The following is a 20983-nucleotide window of genomic DNA, read 5'->3' as shown; positions in this document are numbered from 1 at the left end:
CATCCACTGTTGATGGGAGTACAGTAGAAACTGGTTCAACTTCTTGGAAGAGATACTGGGCAACGTCTAGCAAAACTGAAAATACCCATACTCTTTAATATTTAATGTCTGTACTGCTAAAAATTTATGGACATGCTCACAAAATACCACCAAGATATGTGTGTTTATTAAAGAGTATAAGGAAAAACTAAAAGTAATTTAAATATTAATAGAATTATTAAAGAAACTGTGCTCTAGTGATATATGTGTCCATTAAATAGAATGGGTAGAGCTCGATATGCTGACATAGAAAGGGCTCTAAGGTACAGAGTTAAGTGTTTTTAAAAAAGGGGGCGGGGAGGGGATATTTTGTAAGCAGATCGGGTAGGAGGTCCCTGGAGAAAGAGAACCAAGCATGGTTTTCTTGACATAAGGGAAGCCATTTTGTCCTAAGCCTTTTTGTGATCTAAGCCCAGCCACAATGCTTGTCCCTGGACAGGTCTCAGTAATTGATGATCTTAAGGAAAGTGAGGGAATGCAGGAACAAAGGAAAAGCAGTAAAAAAACAACAGTTCAGTGACAAAACACTAGCTTTGTCCTCAAGGGATACAGAGAACAATCTGATACACATCTTTGAGTTCTGCAGGCAGTAAGGCCCACAACCAGGTGGAGGCTGGAATGATGATGTTGACCCTCATGACTTCAATCAACTAAAGCTTAGATTCTGTAGACCACTGCCCCAGTTCAATGCTCAATTCTCTGCTCAAGCCCCTTCATGCATACGTGTAACCCTTGGCTTAAAACTTTCCCAATTTTGCTGTCTGGGGAGATGCTGCTTTGGGAAAGATCCCTGGTGTTCTTTCTTGCCGCAAGTAATACTCCTTCCTTCTCCTGATCTTTGCCTTGTTTGTGTCTTTTAGCTCAACACTTACCAAAAGGCAAACTTGGTGAGTGTGGAGCTAAAACTTGTTACCTGAAAAGTGGTTACCCAGGTTTTTCAAGTATAATCTTATATAGTATATTATATCTTATTATATTATAATAAGTATATTATATATCTTTTTATTATATTATAATCTTATTATATTATAATCTTATATAATATAATCTTATTTGTATAACATGTTTCAAGTCCATATATGCTAGAATACACATGTTCGGGAAGCAGCTGTGAACAGTGGTTACCTTCGAGAGAACTAGTTTGGAGGTGGAGAACAGAATTACTTCTAATTTTATACTTCTCCACATTTCAACTTTCAAACCACGTTAAAATTTTTTTAGTTGAGGAGGGTTATAGATGAGCAGGGCAAGAAAGAGCCAGTGCTCTCAAGAAGAAAGAACAAACAATCCAAGAACTGCTTATTTTTCAAAACAGATGAAAACTCCTTTAAGACAGTTAATTCCATAGGCTCTGGTCCTCCCATCACCAATACATTTGAGGCATCACTGGTCAGTTTTCAGAAGCCTGGATAACTACAGTTATATGTGGAGCTCAGTAAATAAAGTACCCTAATTCTTAAGAAGGTATATTTCCCAGACTGAAATAACAAACTGGCATCCTAATTATAGCTCAATCTCATGAGTTCATCATGAATTGACCCCAAGAATGTGATCAAGTCTGCATGTACCACATTAACCATGGGTTCCAGGGGTCCAAGACAAGTTTCTAGACTGTTCTTGGTGCTCCCTCCCCAAAGGCTCGAAAATCCTTGACATTTCAGTGTGGGTTTCTCCTGTTACAGATCAAGAGACAGCAACGCCATAGCTCCCTGTGGCCAAAGGGGGCAGAAGATACAACTAGGTAAACTGAAGTGTCACTGGTAACACTTGCCAGCATCTCCTCACACAGAAAGAACCAAAGTGATTAAATGACAAAAACAGTAAGCCCTATTTCATCTAGTCCTTCTGTCGGCTTCCTTTTCCTTTCATCTACTCCTGCTTTACTAATGCCAACGGTAGCGCTACTTAAGAGCACCACACACTCAACACTGAGACTTCTACTCGGATTCCACTTGAGAAAATGACAGCCCCTATTCTGAGCAAGAGAGAATCTTTTTAGAGCAGAAAGGAAATACATTAATTATGCATCGAGCCCCCAGGCTTAGCTGTACTAACTATGCGTATGCCAATTTGTTGGTTTCTACCTATTTTAAGAAAAATTTACTGCACCCAAGAGTTTCATCTACATTAACATTCAAAATAAAATCAGCTCCTATTTCTAAATAAGCTCGGCAAGTAACTGAAACCTTGAGCCAAAAGCCCAGTTAATCCAAAAACAATCAGAATTCCTTCTAGAACTGGTGCTGAGCTACAGATTGACAAGCCTGCTGATGACCCTGAGGGGTCAGAACAAGCGGTTGCCACCAGGCTGACTACAGTTAGAATTTCCAGTATTGTCTGTAAAAGACTGGTTTTCTGTCTCTTGACAGAATGTACTAGGTGAAGGATGTTCTCTGTCCTTTCATAATATGGCGAAGATTTCAATCTCATATACAACACAAGGTTTAAAATAATAAATCCAGTATACCATTCACTATCTCTACCACAGTAAACAAAAGGACTAAAGCGTGTCACAAAGTTTATTTGCAAAATAAAACAAATCAATGCAAACCTATAAAAGTTCCCATGATAAATTTTTGGAATAAAATCCTGCCTTCCATTCAAATACAAGTGACAATTCTCTATGCTTCGCAAATCTTCCTAAGAGATACAGAGCTACTCTTACTCTTCTCTGTTCTACTTCAACTTCAAACTAACCTGAGGCACTAATAAGAATAACTGAAAATTTCAGAATGGCCTCAATTCTTTTTCCCAAAAGAAGTAAGTAACTGACAGACATACATTCTTTCACTATGGAAAGCCAAATCATGTTAAAAACCTAATTCCACTTTAAGTGCCTATAGACAGTCAATCTTTTATGGCTGCTAAGACGGAATCATCCTTCGGCTTTCTCACTATAAGCAAAACACTTCCTACCAACTTGCACACGGCTTACCCATAATTAAAACACTGACTGCTTCGCCATCGTGCTCTTCTCATTCAAAGGATCTCTATCCCAACATGAGCCAAGGAACAGCAAGAAACATATAATCTAACAAAGTGATTTATTCTGGTTGAATGACAACTGAAACTGTCACAAAATGGACTAAAAATAACCCACAAAACTAGTCTTGATTTTCAATGTCTAATATCTAATGCCAAAGAAGGGAAAAAACCTTCTAGCACAAAAAAATTTACATTTAGGAAAGAGTTAAGACAGGAAACATCTCAAGCATTTCTGTCAATCAATGACATTGCCTGCCAACTCCCAAACAACTTTTACAATTTTTTTTTCAAACACTCTAAAACATTAAAGAGAATGTAACTTGTATAAAATGTAATAATGTCCAATATTTCTTCATATAATACTTGGAAACAGTAGCATACTCTCCATTAATTTCATACTATCAAACACTGTATTTTCATCCAAGTTCTAAGACAGTGAAAAGCAGGTATACAAAAACTAGTGCACTCAAAGCATTTTCATCTAAGCCATATTTTATTTTTAACTGGGTGTGTACGTATGTATATGTATGTGTGTGTTTTTTTTTAATTCTTCCTTTGACTTGGAATGCTTATTGAAATACAAGTAGTGTTGGCTCAATTAGGAACTGTCAACTCCAAGCTGGATCTTGCATTAACCTAAACCACAGCAGGAGTAGGAAACCAACTCCAAGCTGTCAGAGCAAGACTATATAAATGCACATTAACTGACATCCTAAAAGAGAAATCCCAGTAGTAAAATGTGGATACCTGGTTGTGCCCAAGGCTGCTGAGACAGCGTGTACTTAGGTCCTCCCTGGCTGGCCATTGTTTTTAATGCTGAAACCTAGTAGAGGAGACAAAAGGAGAGAAGTTTCATTTCACTGGTGACAAATTAAACAGAACTGCTCTCAGAAGATGTGACACCATTCGAACCTATGAAAATGACAATAACCAAATGTACAGCTCTAAGAGAAAATGGATCATTTCCCATAATCCTTTACAACCAATAAAATATTTTAGCAAAACTTCTTTCGTGATTTCCAGGCATACCACTGTTTTGCAAAAAGAAAATCACACCAATGTCCTGAGGCATTCTGCCTGAAACATTTCAGGAAGACAAGAATGAAGACTGAGAGAAACATCAACACCAAACAGATCTCTCTTTAAGTGGACTGTTAGGTTAACTTTAAATTATTTTCCTATGTTATCAGAAAACTGTCATAGGAGCTGGACAAAATCCCCTTTATATATCTACAGGGTCCTTTTCTTCATTATAGGCAGAGAGAATGTTATTAAAAAAAAAAAAAAGGTTTTCAGATAGCATCAAAAAGCACACTTGACTAACCAGTGTTAGAGGTATGAAACTGGATGCCCACCCTGTAGTCACTTCTCTCTTCATTCCTCAGCATCAGTCCAGAGAAGCAAAACCATGCATTTTGGACAAGAATGTTCTTAAGGTGGCAAACTACAGTGGGGCTAAGGTGGAGCTGGGGAGCGTAAAAGACAGAAATTCATAAAACATCTTTTTTAGAAAGGACTGCTAGGTACCAAAGGTCCAGGCCATGATCTTGGCCTCAGCAGACAGTCTCATTAGAAAGACTTCAACACCAGCTCTTTAGATTTCTCATAGAGAAGGCCACATAAATATTTAGGCAGAGAATGAGCACAGACAGGATATAATGTTAACCCAGACCTCTCCAGTCCTCTGTTTCTACCGAGCTCACATTCCTGAAACTACTTCTAGGCCCTTGCTCATGTTGTCATGTGTATAAAATCACCCCTTTCCACTGTCACTCAATTCCTCTATATGGCTTTATTTTTACTATGAAATGCTGCTTTTAAAAGTGAATCATTGTCTAGGGATTAGACAATGCTAAAAGAAAAACATGTTCATGTTTAGTGTATATTATCCCCAATATTTCCCAACATAAATAAAAACATACTAATGTGTCTACATTTACAAAAGCAGGAACACAGTGCTCTGAAAACTGTTTTTTTCCACTTAAATCTAAGTCCTGAACATTTTTCTGTATCCAACTGTTACACTTTAATAGTAATGCCTGCCTGTTAGTCCACTGACTGTTCCAGAATTTAACCAATTTCATAATGACATATATTACACAGAACTATTTTTATATTAAAAGCAAGTATATACTTGTATATTCACCTCTATTTACTATCTAGATAATATATTAGGTAGGCCATAAAGTTTGTTTTGGTTTTCCCATTAACATCGTATGGAAAAATCCGAATGAACTTTTTGGCCAACCCAATACTCGTCTTTAAGTTAAACCTCAAGGAGCATTTTCCTCAAACAGTTTCCCCAGTCAGCCCCATCTGTTTTAAAACCCCACAGGATGAAGACAGACCCACTGTCTCATAATGACACTGCTGCACACATCTTCATGTTTACATAATATCCATCTTGATTTCCCATTAGGTTATAACTCCTTAAGAACAGAAATTAAATCTATAGGTCAAATTCTATTACAACACTATGTCAGAAAAAAATTTATAGTGTTACTGAGGAAATTAATAATACTTCAGAGGGAACATTAAGAGTAAACTTGCAATGCTTTAGCAAATTGCTTGAGAGGAAATGAAAACTGCTAAATAAGTCTGAGTTTTTAGAATAAACTGGTCCCACCATGGGAAACACTTTTTAGCTTAGCTATAAACTTTGAAATTATACTTCCTATAAAATACTTTCATTCAGGTTTTTTTGCAAAAGCACAATCTTCACTTCATATTTGTCACATACTAACATTTCTGCAAGTGCTTAGAAAGTACTTTGCTATTTTTGATCTTCCGGTCCTGTTATATACATATATCACCATATAGAGTATAGTGAAAGTTGCTCAGCCGTGTCTGACTCTGCAACCCCATGGACTGAAGCCCACCAGGCTCCTCTGTCCAGGAGATTCTCCAGGCAAGAATACTGGAGTGGGTTGCCTTTCCCTTCTCGAGGGGATCTTCCTGACCCAGGGATCAAACCCAGGTCTCCAGCACTGTAGGCAGATTTTTTATCATCTGAGTCACCAGTCATATCAACCTTAAGTAAAAAGGAGGGCTACGACAGCGCTCTTCTGTGGAGATCAGAAAGCGAGGCTTGGGGAAGCTGAGTGCATGCTCCCCTCTCAGTCAGGAGGTACAGAATGTGGCCCACAGCTCACTTTTCTTGCCTTGAAACGCTATGCTCTTTCTACTGCCCTCCTGACTATCCCAAGCCCTACTTAAGAGTTTGCTTCAAGAAATATTCAATATGATGAAATTCGAGAACAATAAAAGAGTATGGACAGTTTTTTACTTTTGGAAAATATCTGACCCAAATGTTTTCATATGAACCTCTACCCCTCAACACTTGGAAAACAGTTTCACACTCCCTGCGTGGGTGCTCAGTCGCTCACTCCTGTCCGACTCTTGGCGACCCCACGGACTGTAGCCCACTAGGATCCTCTGTCCATGGGATTTCCCAGGCAAGAATACTGGAGTGGGTTGCCATTTCCTTCTCCAGGGGATCTTTCCGAACCAGGGATCAAACCCGGGTCTTCTGAATTGCAGGCAGTCTCCTACTGATCTTTCCGAACCAGGGAACAAACCCGGGTCTTCTGAATTGCAGGCAGTCTCCTACACTGCAGGCAGATTCTCTACCGACTGACCTCCAGGAAAGCCCACTGCACTTTCTAGGACCATTCAAATGATGCTGAGAGAAAAGGCTATTTTTCAAGGAGCAGGAAACAAGGCAAAGTTATTCTAGAACTTTATCACTCTAAAGAAATTTCATTATTTTATAAAATAAAATTTTATTAACTGTGACCCCAAAAAATCAGGAAGGATGTTTACACCAGACAGATAAAAACGTCGTAGAAGTGTTCATCTCATGTGTAATGGGTCACAATGCTAAGGCTGAATTTCTCAGACTGAAATGAAGATGATTTAACTACTCTAGGTACAGGGGATATAAGGAGAATTAATGAAAACAAAGCATCTCAACAAAGAGAGCTCAAGGAAAGAGCTACATAAACAATAAAGCCAATTTACAACAGGTGAGGGGGATTGGAATCACACCTGGAGTCTTCTGGTTGTCTTCTGACAAGCTAAAAATGTTTTATCTACAGACTCTCATAGTTTGTTTTATGGCAAATCCATATATATTTTATTCAGTCCAAACTCAGAAACAAGCTGAGGACATTTTGTTAATGAGGCTTACATCCAAACAGTAAGTGCCGAGACCTACAAGCATACATCCAAATGAAAGATGAAAAACTGTTTCCTTTCTACCTCAATGAATACTGCTTTTGTTGCAGTCATTCATCAAGGCACAAGAAATGACTGCCTTACAATGGCAATTATAACAAAAGGGGTATAAGATTCTGCACCTGCAGAATTACCTTCAAAGAAAATCCTTTTAAAGTTTTAAAATCATTTACTCTGTCTCTGCTATTCAGACTACTAGTAATGTTGACTTGGTGAAACATGAAACATGAAAAATGTTTGGTCCACAAATTTTAAGAAACAATGTCTTAAATGATCGCAAGTGTCTGTATGAACTCTAGTGTGTACAGTGCATGTGAGTTGCCTATGTGTGTATATATCTTCGCCTTTGACCCACTCTATGCCAAGAGGACAAGGGAAGAAACCTAAATTTGGAATTTGTTGTTTTTCAGTCATTCAGTCGTGTCTGAACACATCTGACTCTTTGCGACCCATTGGACTGCAGCTCACCAGGCTTCCCAGTCCTTCACTACCTCCAGGAGTTTGCTCAATCTTACGTCCATTGAGTCAATGATAGCATCCAATCATCTCATCCTCTGTCACCCCCTTCTCCTCCTGTCCTCAATCTTACCAGCATCAGAGTCTTTTCCAATTTGGAATAAGATAACGTAAAAGGGATGCTGGGTCCTCTAAGCTGAAGTATCTACTAAAGAGTCTGACTAAACAGAGGAGCAGTGAGGGACCAGGGTTGTAAAACAAAAAACGAGACAACTGCAAATGAACTGAGGAAGGGCAACACAGACTGAGCTGGTGGCGGGAGGGAGGGAGACCTCTGCCTCCCTGTCCCGCAGCAGGACCTATATGATCAGTGTGCAGCATGGCCATGCAGAGCCATGCTATAATTCAGACTCGGTTAAAGAATGTTCAGTGTCCAGAATCTTCCAAAATACACAAAGTTAAACCAGATTCCCAGGTGGCGCTAGTGGTAAACAACCTGCCTGTCAATGTAGGAGATGTAACAGACGTGGGTTCAATCCCTGGGTGGGGAAGATCCCCTTGAGGAGGGCATGGCAACCCACCCCAGTATTTTTGCCTGGAGAATCCCACGGACAGAGGAGCCTGGCGGGCTACAGTCTGTAGGGTCGCAGAGAGTCAGACACAACTGAAGCGACTTAGCACATATTAAATACACCAAACTTATACTCAGGTCAACTTGGACAACTGCCATCAGTAAATTTTCATTCTTTTGACTTCTAGGAAAACTGTGCTTTTCTAGGAAAAAACCCTTTAAGCCAAGATTTCATTATAACCAACTTGCTTACATCAGAAGATTCATTCTGCTGCTCTGTCACTGTAAAATATTCATCTCTAGCATTTCCCACCAGTATGAACGTGGATGCCCTCCCCAAAACATATACTACACTCTACAAACTAGCTGTCCATGAAGACAGTTTTAGTAAAAACTATGATGACTTATTTGTAACTTACAAAATATCAATACTTGCATCATTTTTTAAAAATCAAAAGCTGGTAGAAAACATTTACACCACACTCCTTTTAAATTTATGTAGTGAGGAAAAAAAAAGAAGACGCACACATTCCAAATTCTTGACGAACAGGCTAAAATCCACCAAACAAGTAATATACCCCAATCATAAAAAAATAGTTTACCATTTCTATATTTGCTTTTTTTTTTGGTATCATTTCTTATTTTTAAGAACTAGTATCTTCTATCTTTATCACAGGACCCAGCAACACGTTACCGATGAACAATTTCCTGAGCTGCCTCTTGTCTTTTCATAGATACACCCTGTGTCCCCATTTAAGACTTAGGTAAGCAAATTTGAGAAAAAAGGCTATCATGTTTTTATTTTTTTTTAAATGTCCTCAAATTCAAGTCTGGTAATAAAGTTAATGTCAAAACTTTTTAAACAACTTTACGAGGTAAGTCCTTAGCAACAAAACTTAGGTTTAAAGACAATGATTGAAAAAAGAAAGTCATAACTGCCATAATCTGGTTTTTTTCTTTGCTGGCATTTGCCAGTTTATGGATTTTAGCTGGGAGACAGAGAGATAGACAGATTATTATAAATCTATATATCTGGTGATTAACAATGCAATGATATAGAATCTTCAATTCTCAATACAAAATGAAAGGTAGGAACAGCATGTAAAACAAGAGGAAAATAAATCCGTCATTTAGGTAATGGGAAACCCTCACACATAGGTCTGTGACTACTGCCATGAAGGTCCTAATCCAAGTGAGAGTCCCAAACCACACGCAGACACCTACACTGTGGAGAACAGAGCTAACCGGAGCCTGCTATAACTAGCTTTGCAATACTCACATTTCTTTTAAAACTGGAGAGTTCTGCATGCCTACCTAAAAGTCCAAACCAAAAAGCTTCCGTAAGGGGAAACACGGTGATTTCTTAGGATTGTTAAGACGTTGGTTTACTACTTCCTTCTGCCAAGGAGTTCACAAGGTAATTCAAATTGCAATCTAGGGAAGAAGTCAAAATTACTTTACCAAATATGCAGCAAGGTCTATACCTTTGTCAGGAACTCCTCCAGCGGCTCCGTGAACAGCTTGGTCTGCTGCTGAATAAACTGCTCACAGGCTGACTTCAGGTGGCGGTCTACGTCTTTTTTAGAATCAAGGTAATGTTCTCTTATCTCGGGAGTACCCTAAAAGAGAAGATGACAATTTCCTTCTGTTTTTGTGTGCCTAGAAATTACCAGACATGTAAAGAATGTCATTTCTCTCCCACCACCAAGGAAACAGACTCCTTCTCACCTCCAACAAGAACTCTATCAAGGCATTGTTGCTATTCAGCCTAAAAAATCTTGGAACAGTCATAGGATTCAGGATTTTAAATGCTGCATCTGTGAAACAAAATTACTCATCCAGTGAACATGTACAGTTTTAACAGAGAAGTTACGTAACTATTTCGGTGTGTGAACATACACTCGTTCTCTATCACCACAGAGCAAGGGTGCTTTCATTTCCAAGTCACCTCCATGAGTGGGTGAGTTTAGTGCGCCCGTGATGGCTACAGTACTCACACACACATAATTATTTTCTACAACTCAGAATTGCAAAATGGCTATTAATCGCAATTATTTATTTTTAGGAAAAAAGAAAAAGAATAAATGGTAATTAACACCTTACAATTTCACAGCTTTGCTTTAATGATGTTAAATAAGATTTTCTTAAAAAAAAAAAAAAAGATTCATATACTTACCCAGCTTCTTTTGTTTAAGATCTGGCTGGCATAGAAATTTATTCATTCGAAGCAGAGAGAATAAATTAATATGTCAGCCAGAAAAAAAGAAAAAAAAAACACACCAAAAGGACATGTTTACCCCTTAACCTCCAGACTAACTAGAATCTGTATGAAGTACTAACAGGTCTCATTGATGTTCAAATGCAATAAGATATAACGTTAGTCGTGAGAGGTTAGAGGCTTAAAAGTAAAGATAGCAAGTATTATTAAGTGATAGTCAGAAAAGACCATTGCTTTGCTTTGCCTTGCCAGACTGGAGAAAGCACAGCATGAAGTGCTTCTAGCCTGGAATTAAAAGTACACACACACCACACTGTACTCCCTGCCTCGACTGTGAACTGATTTTACTGAAAAAAAAAATCCCCTATCAGATTCAATATTCTGAATTCATTATTCTTTAGTAAATGAGTCTTCATTTCCACTGTCCTTTCTGTGAGAAACCTGAAAAACTGTAGGTAGGTGATCATACTGCATGATTACAGAACCTTCATTATGTTGTAGGGAAAACATTTTAAACCAAAATTTGCCAAAATTTTAAAATACTTCATTTTCTCACACCTCAGTGGATCTATAGTAGAACGAAGCAGCAACAGGTTATGAATTAGAAAAAATATGAAAGAAAAATAGATCAGTCCTGCTTCACCTCATCCTTTGAATAAAATAAGGACCATCAGTGCCTGGCACTCCTCAAGGTTAGGGTGCTAGTCCCACATGTCACACTGAAAGGAAAGGAGGAAACCAACCAGAATGCTTGGGTAATGGAAGCCTCTGATGAGAGTAAACTTAAAAAAAAAAAAATGATGCATATTCTGTAAAGGCAAAAGTCAGGAAATCTGGCCGCTGTTATAAAAAAAAAATTTACAGAGCAGACGAATAATATACAGGCTTACTATCCAGACTCCACCAGAACCAAAAGGTATTCTCTATAGTGAAAAGGAAAGTGCATTCGGAAATGAAAAAGAATACGCTGTTTTACTATGACTCACTCTGATCCCAAGTGATGTTGTATCAAGTCCACTATTTTATAAGCAGTCATTAGGAAAGTAACTTGTTCCTCTTGGAAATCCTATATTTAGAGACCCTCTAAACTATGGAATACAAAAAGTAATCTGAATGGCTATGAATTTTCACAATTCTCCCAATGAACAAGGGAGAAATCCATTCATTTCATAAATGGATGGCTTAAAGCATTAGAGCTTAACTCCTTTGGAAATGGTTAAGAAAAGATAAAGTTTAGATAAATCTGTAAGTAAGGGAGATGGATATTGATGGTATACCCTTTAACTGTTCAAGATCACCATCTAAAAAAATAACTAATCTTTCAGAAATCATCACTTGCTAATTCAGTCAGAAACAAATCATTAGTATGGATGAAGCACCTATCTCAAGATGATTTAATATCTATTACTCAAGACCCTATCATTGCAATTACTTAACCAGGTGATTTAATAATACAACTTAAGTTTATTTAAGCACCTTAAGCTTACAAAAACACATACATATTTTCATTCATTTTCATTCTTAATGATCTTGATAATCTGGTGAAGCATCGTGACGGGTTGATTCTGCTCATTTTACGTGGGGTACGTAAGCTAAAACACATATTTAAAACCACAAGAACCAGGAAATGATGGACCAGGAAAAGAACCTGACTCATTCTTCTGATTTTACCCAGCTGGCTTCCTGAGTTTCTATGAACTGACAAACCCAACCCAATGTCTAAAATCATTCCAGTTAGCTGACACTCTTAAGTATTATTACAGTGATCTTTCATTTTTTAACTGGTTATGGTAATATGTGGCAGATCTAAGAGAAGTCATACTCCACTGCAAGCTGAAATGCTCAAATATAGTTCTCTCTATAAAGAAAACACAGCAAGTTAGATGTAACTAGGATGTTGTCAGCTCAGCTTAGTATGAACAAGCAACATGCTCAGCAAGCATAGCATGCAAAATAAAAAATTGCAGATGAACATAAAATAAACCTAAAAACCTGTGCTGCCACACTTGGACGGGTCAGACACACCCAACTGTGCCAGCCAAGGCAATGAAGTACCTCTAGTTTTCTTGAGGTCCAGGGAAATTTCCTTAATGGTGAATTCAGTGTGAAATGGAGCAATTTGTTCACGAAGAATCAAAAGGTGCTTTATTAAGAAAAGTTGTCCATCAATCTGAGTCTAAATTGTAAGACAGAAAAATGGATATTATCATAGATTAAGTAAAAATAGGAATACATATAACACGTTTGCTATTAACTCAACATTAATCTATCTAGGTCACTTGCCTTTAGCATAACTACATGGTACCAATACTCCTCTGTTGTGCGATGAACTCTATCATATTTTCATGTTGGAACTATCTGGAAAAATCTTACTTCAAGCTTTTATTATCATCTACTCTACTTAGCAAAACCAAGAAAGTAAACCAGACAAAAGGTCGTAAAAGCAGCCCCGTTAGAAGTCAAGTCTATTCTAACCTGGTGCAGAAAGAGCAGAGGCAATATGGCCCAAGAACAGCACAGCACAGGAAGCAGAGCGCAAAGCCTGAGCCTGACTCTGACCTCTCACAGCTTCCTGGTTTCTCCTAGTAACACAGCTTTCACTGTTTGGTCAAAGTGGTTTCAATATTCAAAATATCGGAAATATTGGTATTTATGTAAAAAGTACAAAAGGAGCCTCCAAATGTAAAAAGATTTGGGGTGGTCATTTTGAATCACCCTGCCAGCAATGGAGAACGGACTACCTACACCTCACAGAGGAAGTGCAGACACTCCTGCATTTCCTTTTACCCTCTCAGGACACATCCTCAAGAGTTTTGTGATTCAAGCTCAGCTCTCAAAGCTCTGACCCAGTTTCCAAAATAGTGAATCACCATAGCTCTCATTTCAGAAAAGAGTCTGTATATTAAGAAAAGCAAGGCTATGTTTGCTCCTTCTTGCTGCTATCCAAGACAGACTGACTTTGAAAATATTTTTAATGACCTTACTCTGCATTAGGAAAAGAATAATGTCTTTCAGTAACTAATACAGGCATACCTTGGAGACACTGCGGGTCTGGTTCCAGACCACTGCAATAAAGTGATTATCGCAACAAAGCGAGTCACACAAATTTTTTGGTTACATTTACACCATACTATTATGTGGCCAACAGCATTATGTCTAAAGAAACAAAATACATACCTTAATTTTAAAATACTTATTGCTAAAAATATTAACCATCTTTAGCAATCAAGTATTTTTAAATAACCATCATTTGAGCCTACAGCAAGTCAACAGTAATATCAAAGATCCCTGATCACCGATCACCATAACAAATACAATAATGAAAACTCTGAAATACTGAACTGCCAAAACGTGATACGAACACACTAAGTGAGCAAATGCTGTGGGAAAATGGTGCCAGCGGACGTGTCTGATGCAGGGTGGCCACAGACCTTCAGTTTGTAAAACACAGAAGCAAACCCCCCAGTTATCTGCGAAGCACAACAGAGCCACGCACGGTGAAGCGAGGCGCGCTGTGCCAGCTCTAAAGAGGCCGTTACAGTGACTCCGCTGTTCTCTCTCCTTCCCACCGTCCTGAACGGACACGAATCAACGTGCACGTGTGATTTACCTGACGGAAACTCACTTTGCACTCTGGAACACAGAGCACTGGGTAAGTAGGAAATGCTACCCGTTTTGAATAATTGCTCTGTTTTCAAAAGAACTAACAGCTCCGAAGGAGAAAATAGTACCATATAGATTGGATTTACTTTGCTGAAGCTACTGTGATTCAGCAAATAGTATCGTGTTAGTGTACTGATATACTAGGTGCTCAATTTAAGTATGGAAGAAAATTTCTTGCCTTAACAAAGTCTCAACACATTAAGACATTTGCATTGATCACTTTTCCAAAAGTTGAAAGATGAAAAGCACACTTAGTTATGAAAATAAATCAGCTAATTCTTACTAAATTGAAGGTCTCCTCATATATATTTAAGTACCTTATAATATGAAGGAAACAGAGTCAGACAATGGCCTTATGCAAGGATGGCCTTACAGGTGGTGTCGGGGAAAGGCCAAATAATTATAAAAAGGGCTTTCATTCTTCCCTTTAAAATGGGGACAGTGGTACAAGAGGATATAAGCACGTGAATTTTTTAAATTAGGTCATTTCCCTCTGATAATATAAGAAATACATGCGCACTGTATAAAATGTGGAAAATAAAGACAAGTGTGAGAAGAAACAAAAATCATCTACAGTCACCCAAAACCTTTCATCACTACTTTTTTACATGAATATACTCATTACATAGTTATCATCTGATTCGTATCCTGTGCCTTGTCTCTACCTTAACATATTCACGTTAAATTTTACCATTCCCTCTTCTAGAATTTAACATCTGTATATTTCACTGTAAGGAATATACCACAACTTACTTAAACATGTGTCTAGTGTTAGACGTGTTTCCTAATTTCCTCTATCACAAAAGAATATGAAAGCTCAGGCTGGGAAATACGTTTTAAATTTCAAACTCCCTGTCTATAACTTAACTTTCCATTCTCTTCTAGTTCCCATGTCAGAATTTCCCTTCAACTCTCAATCCCATGAATGGGAACATACAGTGGTCACAAACAAAGGCAGAGCTTTCTCCAGCTTGTCTAGGATCCCACATTCTCCCACGAGGAGGATTCTGATTTTAGTTTATCTAAAACCTTGAAGTTAGAAACCAAGTTTATAAATCTGGAAGTCTAGAAAGATTCACAAGGTCTGAAAACTCCCACGAGCTATGAAATTTTGGCTGGAAACAGTCCCAAAACTTCCCCCCTGTTGGGGAACAACAGGTATTTTAGGTGGACAGTTAGAGCAGCATCCCGAACCATACTTTCTGGCAAGAAAAAAACTCTCAGGGGCTGTGGGAGCAGCACATGCCAACAGCCATCATCCCCAGATCCCTTCTTCTTGAATAAAAACTGTAAGTTACAAAATCACGTCAACTCCTTCCAGTCACATAATCTATGGGCCACAACTCTTATCTTCCAAACTGACTGACTGATTCCTCCAAGTGAGGCCATTCAACTATTTGGAATGTCATTGTAGGGATGATGACAGATTGCTATGTTTCCTTGAAAACAGTTTCGGTATTCCAGGGAAAAAGCAGTCTAGTACCTTCCTGCTACTAACACTAGAACAAGAAACCTTTATCCCACAGAATTTATAGCCTAAGTACCACCTTTGGTACTTCAGCAAAGCTGGCACTCTCTTACATAGCATAGTCGCACTAAAATGAAGTACTAGCTTTTCTCAAAGGGCCTCAAAATTAAATCACATTAAAAAAATAAATGCTACTGTCAAAATGGCTTTAAATTTCTGTGCCTGTAAATAAACGCTGCATTCCACAATAGTATTATAGATGATCAGATTTCATCTAACACTTCATCAAACCTTGTTTTTGCTGATGGACTCTGATGCTCCAAGCAGGGACTGAATGCAGGCCGACAAGGCTTCCTGTGATAGTCCTTGGAACACTGCCCTCTGGTGAAACAAAAGAGAAACATCCCCTGTAGCACTTCAAACATAGCAAAAAGGAAATCTGTAGGCTGTGAGTACAGTTTGCTTGCCCTTATCTGATGAATTAATTTATTACTACCAATTGCAAATAGTCAGACACGACTGAGCAACTGAACTGAACTAATACTCCTCCCAGACTTTCCTATTCCCACATAAGCTTTCTAGACCAGCACAATCTCCTAATTTGCACCTCTTGAAACTCTCACGTGACCTTTCAACAGTATTTCCTGAGCACCTATTTCATGCCAGGCTCTGTGCTGGTCCTGGAAGCACAGTGGTAGGTGCACAAAGCAGATGTGATCTGACCTTGTGGAGCTCTCACTCCAGTACGATCTCATGATATAGGCTATTTTTTAAACATACAAAACCAACTTTAAAACAAAGCCTCAGTAAATCCACTTCTAAAAATTTATCTCAAGTAATATCAGTACTGTATTCTAAGATTCATATGCATGGCTCTTTTCATAATATTATTTAAAGCAGCAAAAAAAAAAAAAATCTGGAAATAACTTAAATGTTCAGTGATAGGCGGCTGACAAAATACTAGTAAATCTAAATTATGGAACACTGTACATGAAATCAAAGAATGCTAAACAGGAAGTGATAAAATTCTTGTACAAGAATATAATTCATAAAAACAAAATCAGGTTACAAAACAAAAGGTGACGTATGATTAATTTAATTCTGCCATGGCTGTATCTTCCCAGAGGTGTGGTATGTGCACAGACTCCTATCAGCTCCCCTGCTTCCTCTCTGCCTCTGCTCCACCTGAAGCGGAACTGATCAGGATGTGTATGAGCAAACATTTATTACTAGGCCACCATCCTGGGCGCTGGTGTCGGGCGTGATGATTTATTCTCTTTCTGCACTGCTATCCTCTCCTCTGTTTCTCATGAGGCTACTGCACAGTGAGACGAGATTAAAGCTGTCTCTTGCTAGGTCAAGATATACCCATTTGAAAGCAGAGTTTCAAAGAATAGCCAGGAGAGATAAGAAAGCCTTCCTCAGCGATCAGCGCAAAGAAATAGAGGAAAACAACAGAACGGGAAAGACTAGAGATCTCTTCAAGAAAATTAGAGATACCAAGGGAACATTTCACACAAAGATGGGCTCAATAAAGGACAGAAATGGTATGGACCTAACAGAAGCAGAAGATATTAAGAAGAGGTGGCAATACACAGAAGAACTATACCAAAAAAATCTTCACGACCCAGATAATCACGATGGTGTGATCACTCACCTAGTGCCAGACATCCTGGAATGCAAAGTCAAGTGGGCCTCAGGAAGCATCACTACGAACAAACCTAGTTGAGGTGATGGAATTCCAGTTGAGCTATTTCAAATCTTAAAAGATGATGCTATGAAAGTGCTATACTCAATACGCCAGCAAATTTGGAAATCTCAGCAGTGGCCACAAGACTGAAAAAGGTCTGTTTTCATTCCAATCCCAAAGAAACGCAATGCCAAAGAATGTTCAAACTACTGCACAATTGCACTCATCTCACATGTTAGTAAAGTAATGCTCCAAATTCTCCAAGCCAGGCTTCAACAGTACATGAACCGTGAACTTCCAGATGTTCAAGCTGGTTTTAGAAAAGGTAGAGGAACCAGAGATCAAATTGCCAACATCCGTTGGGATCATCGAAAAAGCAAGAGAGCTCCAGGAAAACATCTACTTCTGCTTTATTGACTATGCCAAAGACTTTGACTGTGTGGACCACAACAAACTGTGGAAAATTCTGAAAGAGATGGGAATACCAGACCACCTGACCTGCCTCTTGAGAAATCTGTATGCAGGTCAAGAAGCAACAGTTAGCATCAGACATGGAACAACAGACTGGTTCCAAATAGGAAAAGGAGTACGTCAAGGCTGTATACTGTTACCGTGTTTATTTAACTTATATGCAGAGTACATCATGAGAAATGCTGGGCTGGATGAAGCACAAGCTGGAATCAAGATTGCTGGGAGAAATATCAATAACCTCAGATATGCAGATGACACCACCTTATGGCAGAGAGTGAAGAACTAAACAGCCTCTTGATGAAAGTGAAAGAGGAGAGTGAAGAAGTTGGCTTAAAACTCAACATTCAAAAAACTAAGATCATGGCATCTGGTCCCATCACTTCATGGCAAATAGATCGGGAAACAATGGAAAAGGTGACAGACTTTATTTTTCTGGGCTCCAAAATCACTGCAGATGGTGACTTCAGCCGTGAAATTAAAAGACACTTGCTCCTTGGAAGAAAAGTTATGATAAACCTAGACAGCATATTGAAAAGCAGAGACATTACTTTGCCAACAAAGTTCCGTCTTTGTTGTTAAATCAAAGCTATGGTTTTTCCCGTAGTCACATATGAATGTGAGAGTTGGACTATAAAGAAAGCTGAGCACCAAAGAAGATGTTTTTGAACTATGGTGTTGGAGAAGACTTTTGAGAGTCCCTTGGACTGCAAAGAGATCCAACCAGTCCATCCTAAAGGAAATTAGTCCTGAATATTCATTGGAAGAATTGATGATGAAACTGAAACTCCAATGCTTTGGCCATCTGATGTGAAGAACTGACTCATTGAAAAGACCCTGATGCTGGGAAAGATTGAAGGTGGGAAGAGAAGGGGACGACAGAGGATGAGATGGCTGGATGGCATCACTGACTCAATAGACATGAATTTGAGTAAACTCTGGGAGTTGGTGATGGACAGGGAGGCCTGGCTTGCTGCAGTCCATGGGGTCACAAACAGTCGGACACAACTGAGCAACTGAACTGAACTTGCTAGGTCACTCACCCTGCCTGCCTTAGGAAGACAGCTTCGACTAAGACCCTCTCCACCTCCTGCTCATTTGTCTTTCTTTACCTTTGACTGGTCAGATGGAGAGGGATAAGATTTGAATTTAAGCTAGGTGAAAATATAATGGGTAGGCCTAGGGCATAAAATAAAAACAGGCACAGTGTCATTAGTGGGCCTACCTACTGTTTGCCTAAAATACCCGCTAAACACCTAAGAGACTTCACCAGGGTCTGTGATGACAATGGGTTCTATGTGGAATGTGGCCCCGCGTACTTCCCTTGGGATCCTGGATCCACTGTAGGAAGTTTCTGAATCCCAACCTAACACTATCATTCAATACACCTATTGGGAGGACCTGGGGAAGAAGGGCTGCCAACACCCAAGTCTCCCTCTGGGGGAGATCTCAGAAGCTGGGCAAAACAGCTGAGATATCCAACTCTGCACAGGCGACCTGGCCTCACCCCTAAATATCCCAGAATCGAGTAAAAGGCGCTTTCTGGTTCAATCCCAGCATCTCCAAGCACAAACTCCAGGAGTGATGCAGTTTAACACAGACACCAAGTAGTGCGCTCTCCAGAGAACCCATGAGTCAGCTGTGCAACGCTGCTCAGGCCTGAGGGCGGTGAGCACAGACGGTCTCCAGAGCGGGAGGGGACACACACGTTCCCTTCTGAGCCACACTCTTGACAGACAGTGGCTTCTGGACAATTAATTACATGATCGTCCTAGTCTTCCCTGGTGGCTCAGACAGTAAAGGATCTGCCTGCAATACGGGAGACCCGGGTTCAATCCCCGGATTGGGAAGATCCCCTGGAGAAGGGAACGGCAACCCACTCCAGTACTCTTGCCTGAAAAATCCCATGGACAGAGGAACCTGGTAGGTTACAGTCCATGGGGTCGCAAAGAGTTGGACACAACTGAGTGACTTCACTTTCTTTTCTATCTGTATTTAATCACTTCTCTCTTCATATGCTATTTAAATTGTAATGATCAAATTAATTTTTGAAAAGTGAATTAAAGTCACCGATTTACAAACTATTTTTTTGGGTTTTACCACTAACAGTAAATAAATGTAGACAACTGATCATTCAGTGACTGATATATCATTAAACTGAAATGCTTAAAATAAATGCCACCTAAAATAAATGTGCAGTATAAGCTGGGGCTGAAAAACTAAAAGGGTACTGCTAATTTCAGCAAATAATTAGTCCATGGTTAGAAACACATATAATCTGTGTAACAAGAAACACCTGTTAAAGAGGTTGATTTAAACTGAGTACAAAACTAATTGCATTCAGTACTAAATGTATATTATACAAAATATACATATGTGACATTGGACATATTCACCTTCCTGCATCTTTTTCTTCATCTATAGACTAAAGACAGATGAAACTAAAGACAGATGAACTAATCAAGAGTTTTAAATGTATCTGCAGCCATGAGAAACAATAAAAGTTACAGGTCTTTTTCTCAAAACAAACATATAGACAAAATTTTACCCACAACTTCAAGGTGTTCACAGACCACCCAAAGCCCATGAGAGGATTCTGAGGGCCTACCAAACACTCAGTGAGATTGATCTTAAAGTTATCTCTGTATCTAAAAATCTTATTATTTGAATCTACTACCAAGCAAAATATATTGCATCAGGATCTTAAAATAAAATAAAATTCAAATTAAAAAATATTTTAAGCCACAGAGCAAACAATTTACAGTAAGATACAAGGATTGACTGACACACATACATCTATACATCTGTACAATTTGGAGAGACAGACAAGAGTTCGTCGAACTGTAGGATACCACATTCCATGAAGATCTGCTGGAGAAATCGTGGTCTGCGGTCTAGGACTGAGAGATTCAGATGAACCTAAAACCCCAAATGGAAAAGAAGACATTTCACAGGTCTGTCTTACATGCACAGCAACTATAAACTGTTAGTTTCTGTTACCTATCAAAGGCTGGAAGCATACATTTTCTCTAGACTCGTCTCTAATTGAGAATGCCAAAGGAAATCTAAATCAGTGCCAGGTGAGATTTAACACACTGAGTAAGAACACACATGAATACCCACATCTGTACATTCCGGCCTCCCACACTCAGCCCAAGTTGCCTTCTCCACACTGGAATCAATTATCTT

At 38.9% G+C, this 20983-nt stretch overlaps 1 protein-coding gene across 2 annotated transcripts in view; it reads right to left on the bottom strand.

Annotated features, from left to right (window-relative positions):
• Nucleotides 1-20983, bottom strand: part of COG3 (component of oligomeric golgi complex 3) — a 60184-nt gene that overhangs the window by 7499 nt on the left and 31702 nt on the right. For both annotated transcript variants that reach the window (XM_043891711.1, XM_043891712.1), the window contains exons 15-20: nt 20589-20713; nt 15928-16017; nt 12561-12681; nt 10016-10104; nt 9772-9906; nt 3772-3847 (exon numbers count right to left, since the gene is read on the bottom strand). In XM_043891711.1, coding sequence (XP_043747646.1) covers nt 3772-3847; nt 9772-9906; nt 10016-10104; nt 12561-12681; nt 15928-16017; nt 20589-20713 — 636 coding nt within the window. The remainder of the gene's footprint in view (nt 1-3771; nt 3848-9771; nt 9907-10015; nt 10105-12560; nt 12682-15927; nt 16018-20588; nt 20714-20983) is intronic.

This window comes from Cervus elaphus, chromosome 30, assembly GCF_910594005.1.
Source record: "Cervus elaphus chromosome 30, mCerEla1.1, whole genome shotgun sequence".
Taxonomy (NCBI): Eukaryota; Metazoa; Chordata; class Mammalia; order Artiodactyla; family Cervidae; genus Cervus; species Cervus elaphus.
Note: the sequence above shows the minus strand (reverse complement) of the source record. Positions and strands in the feature narration are given on the sequence as shown.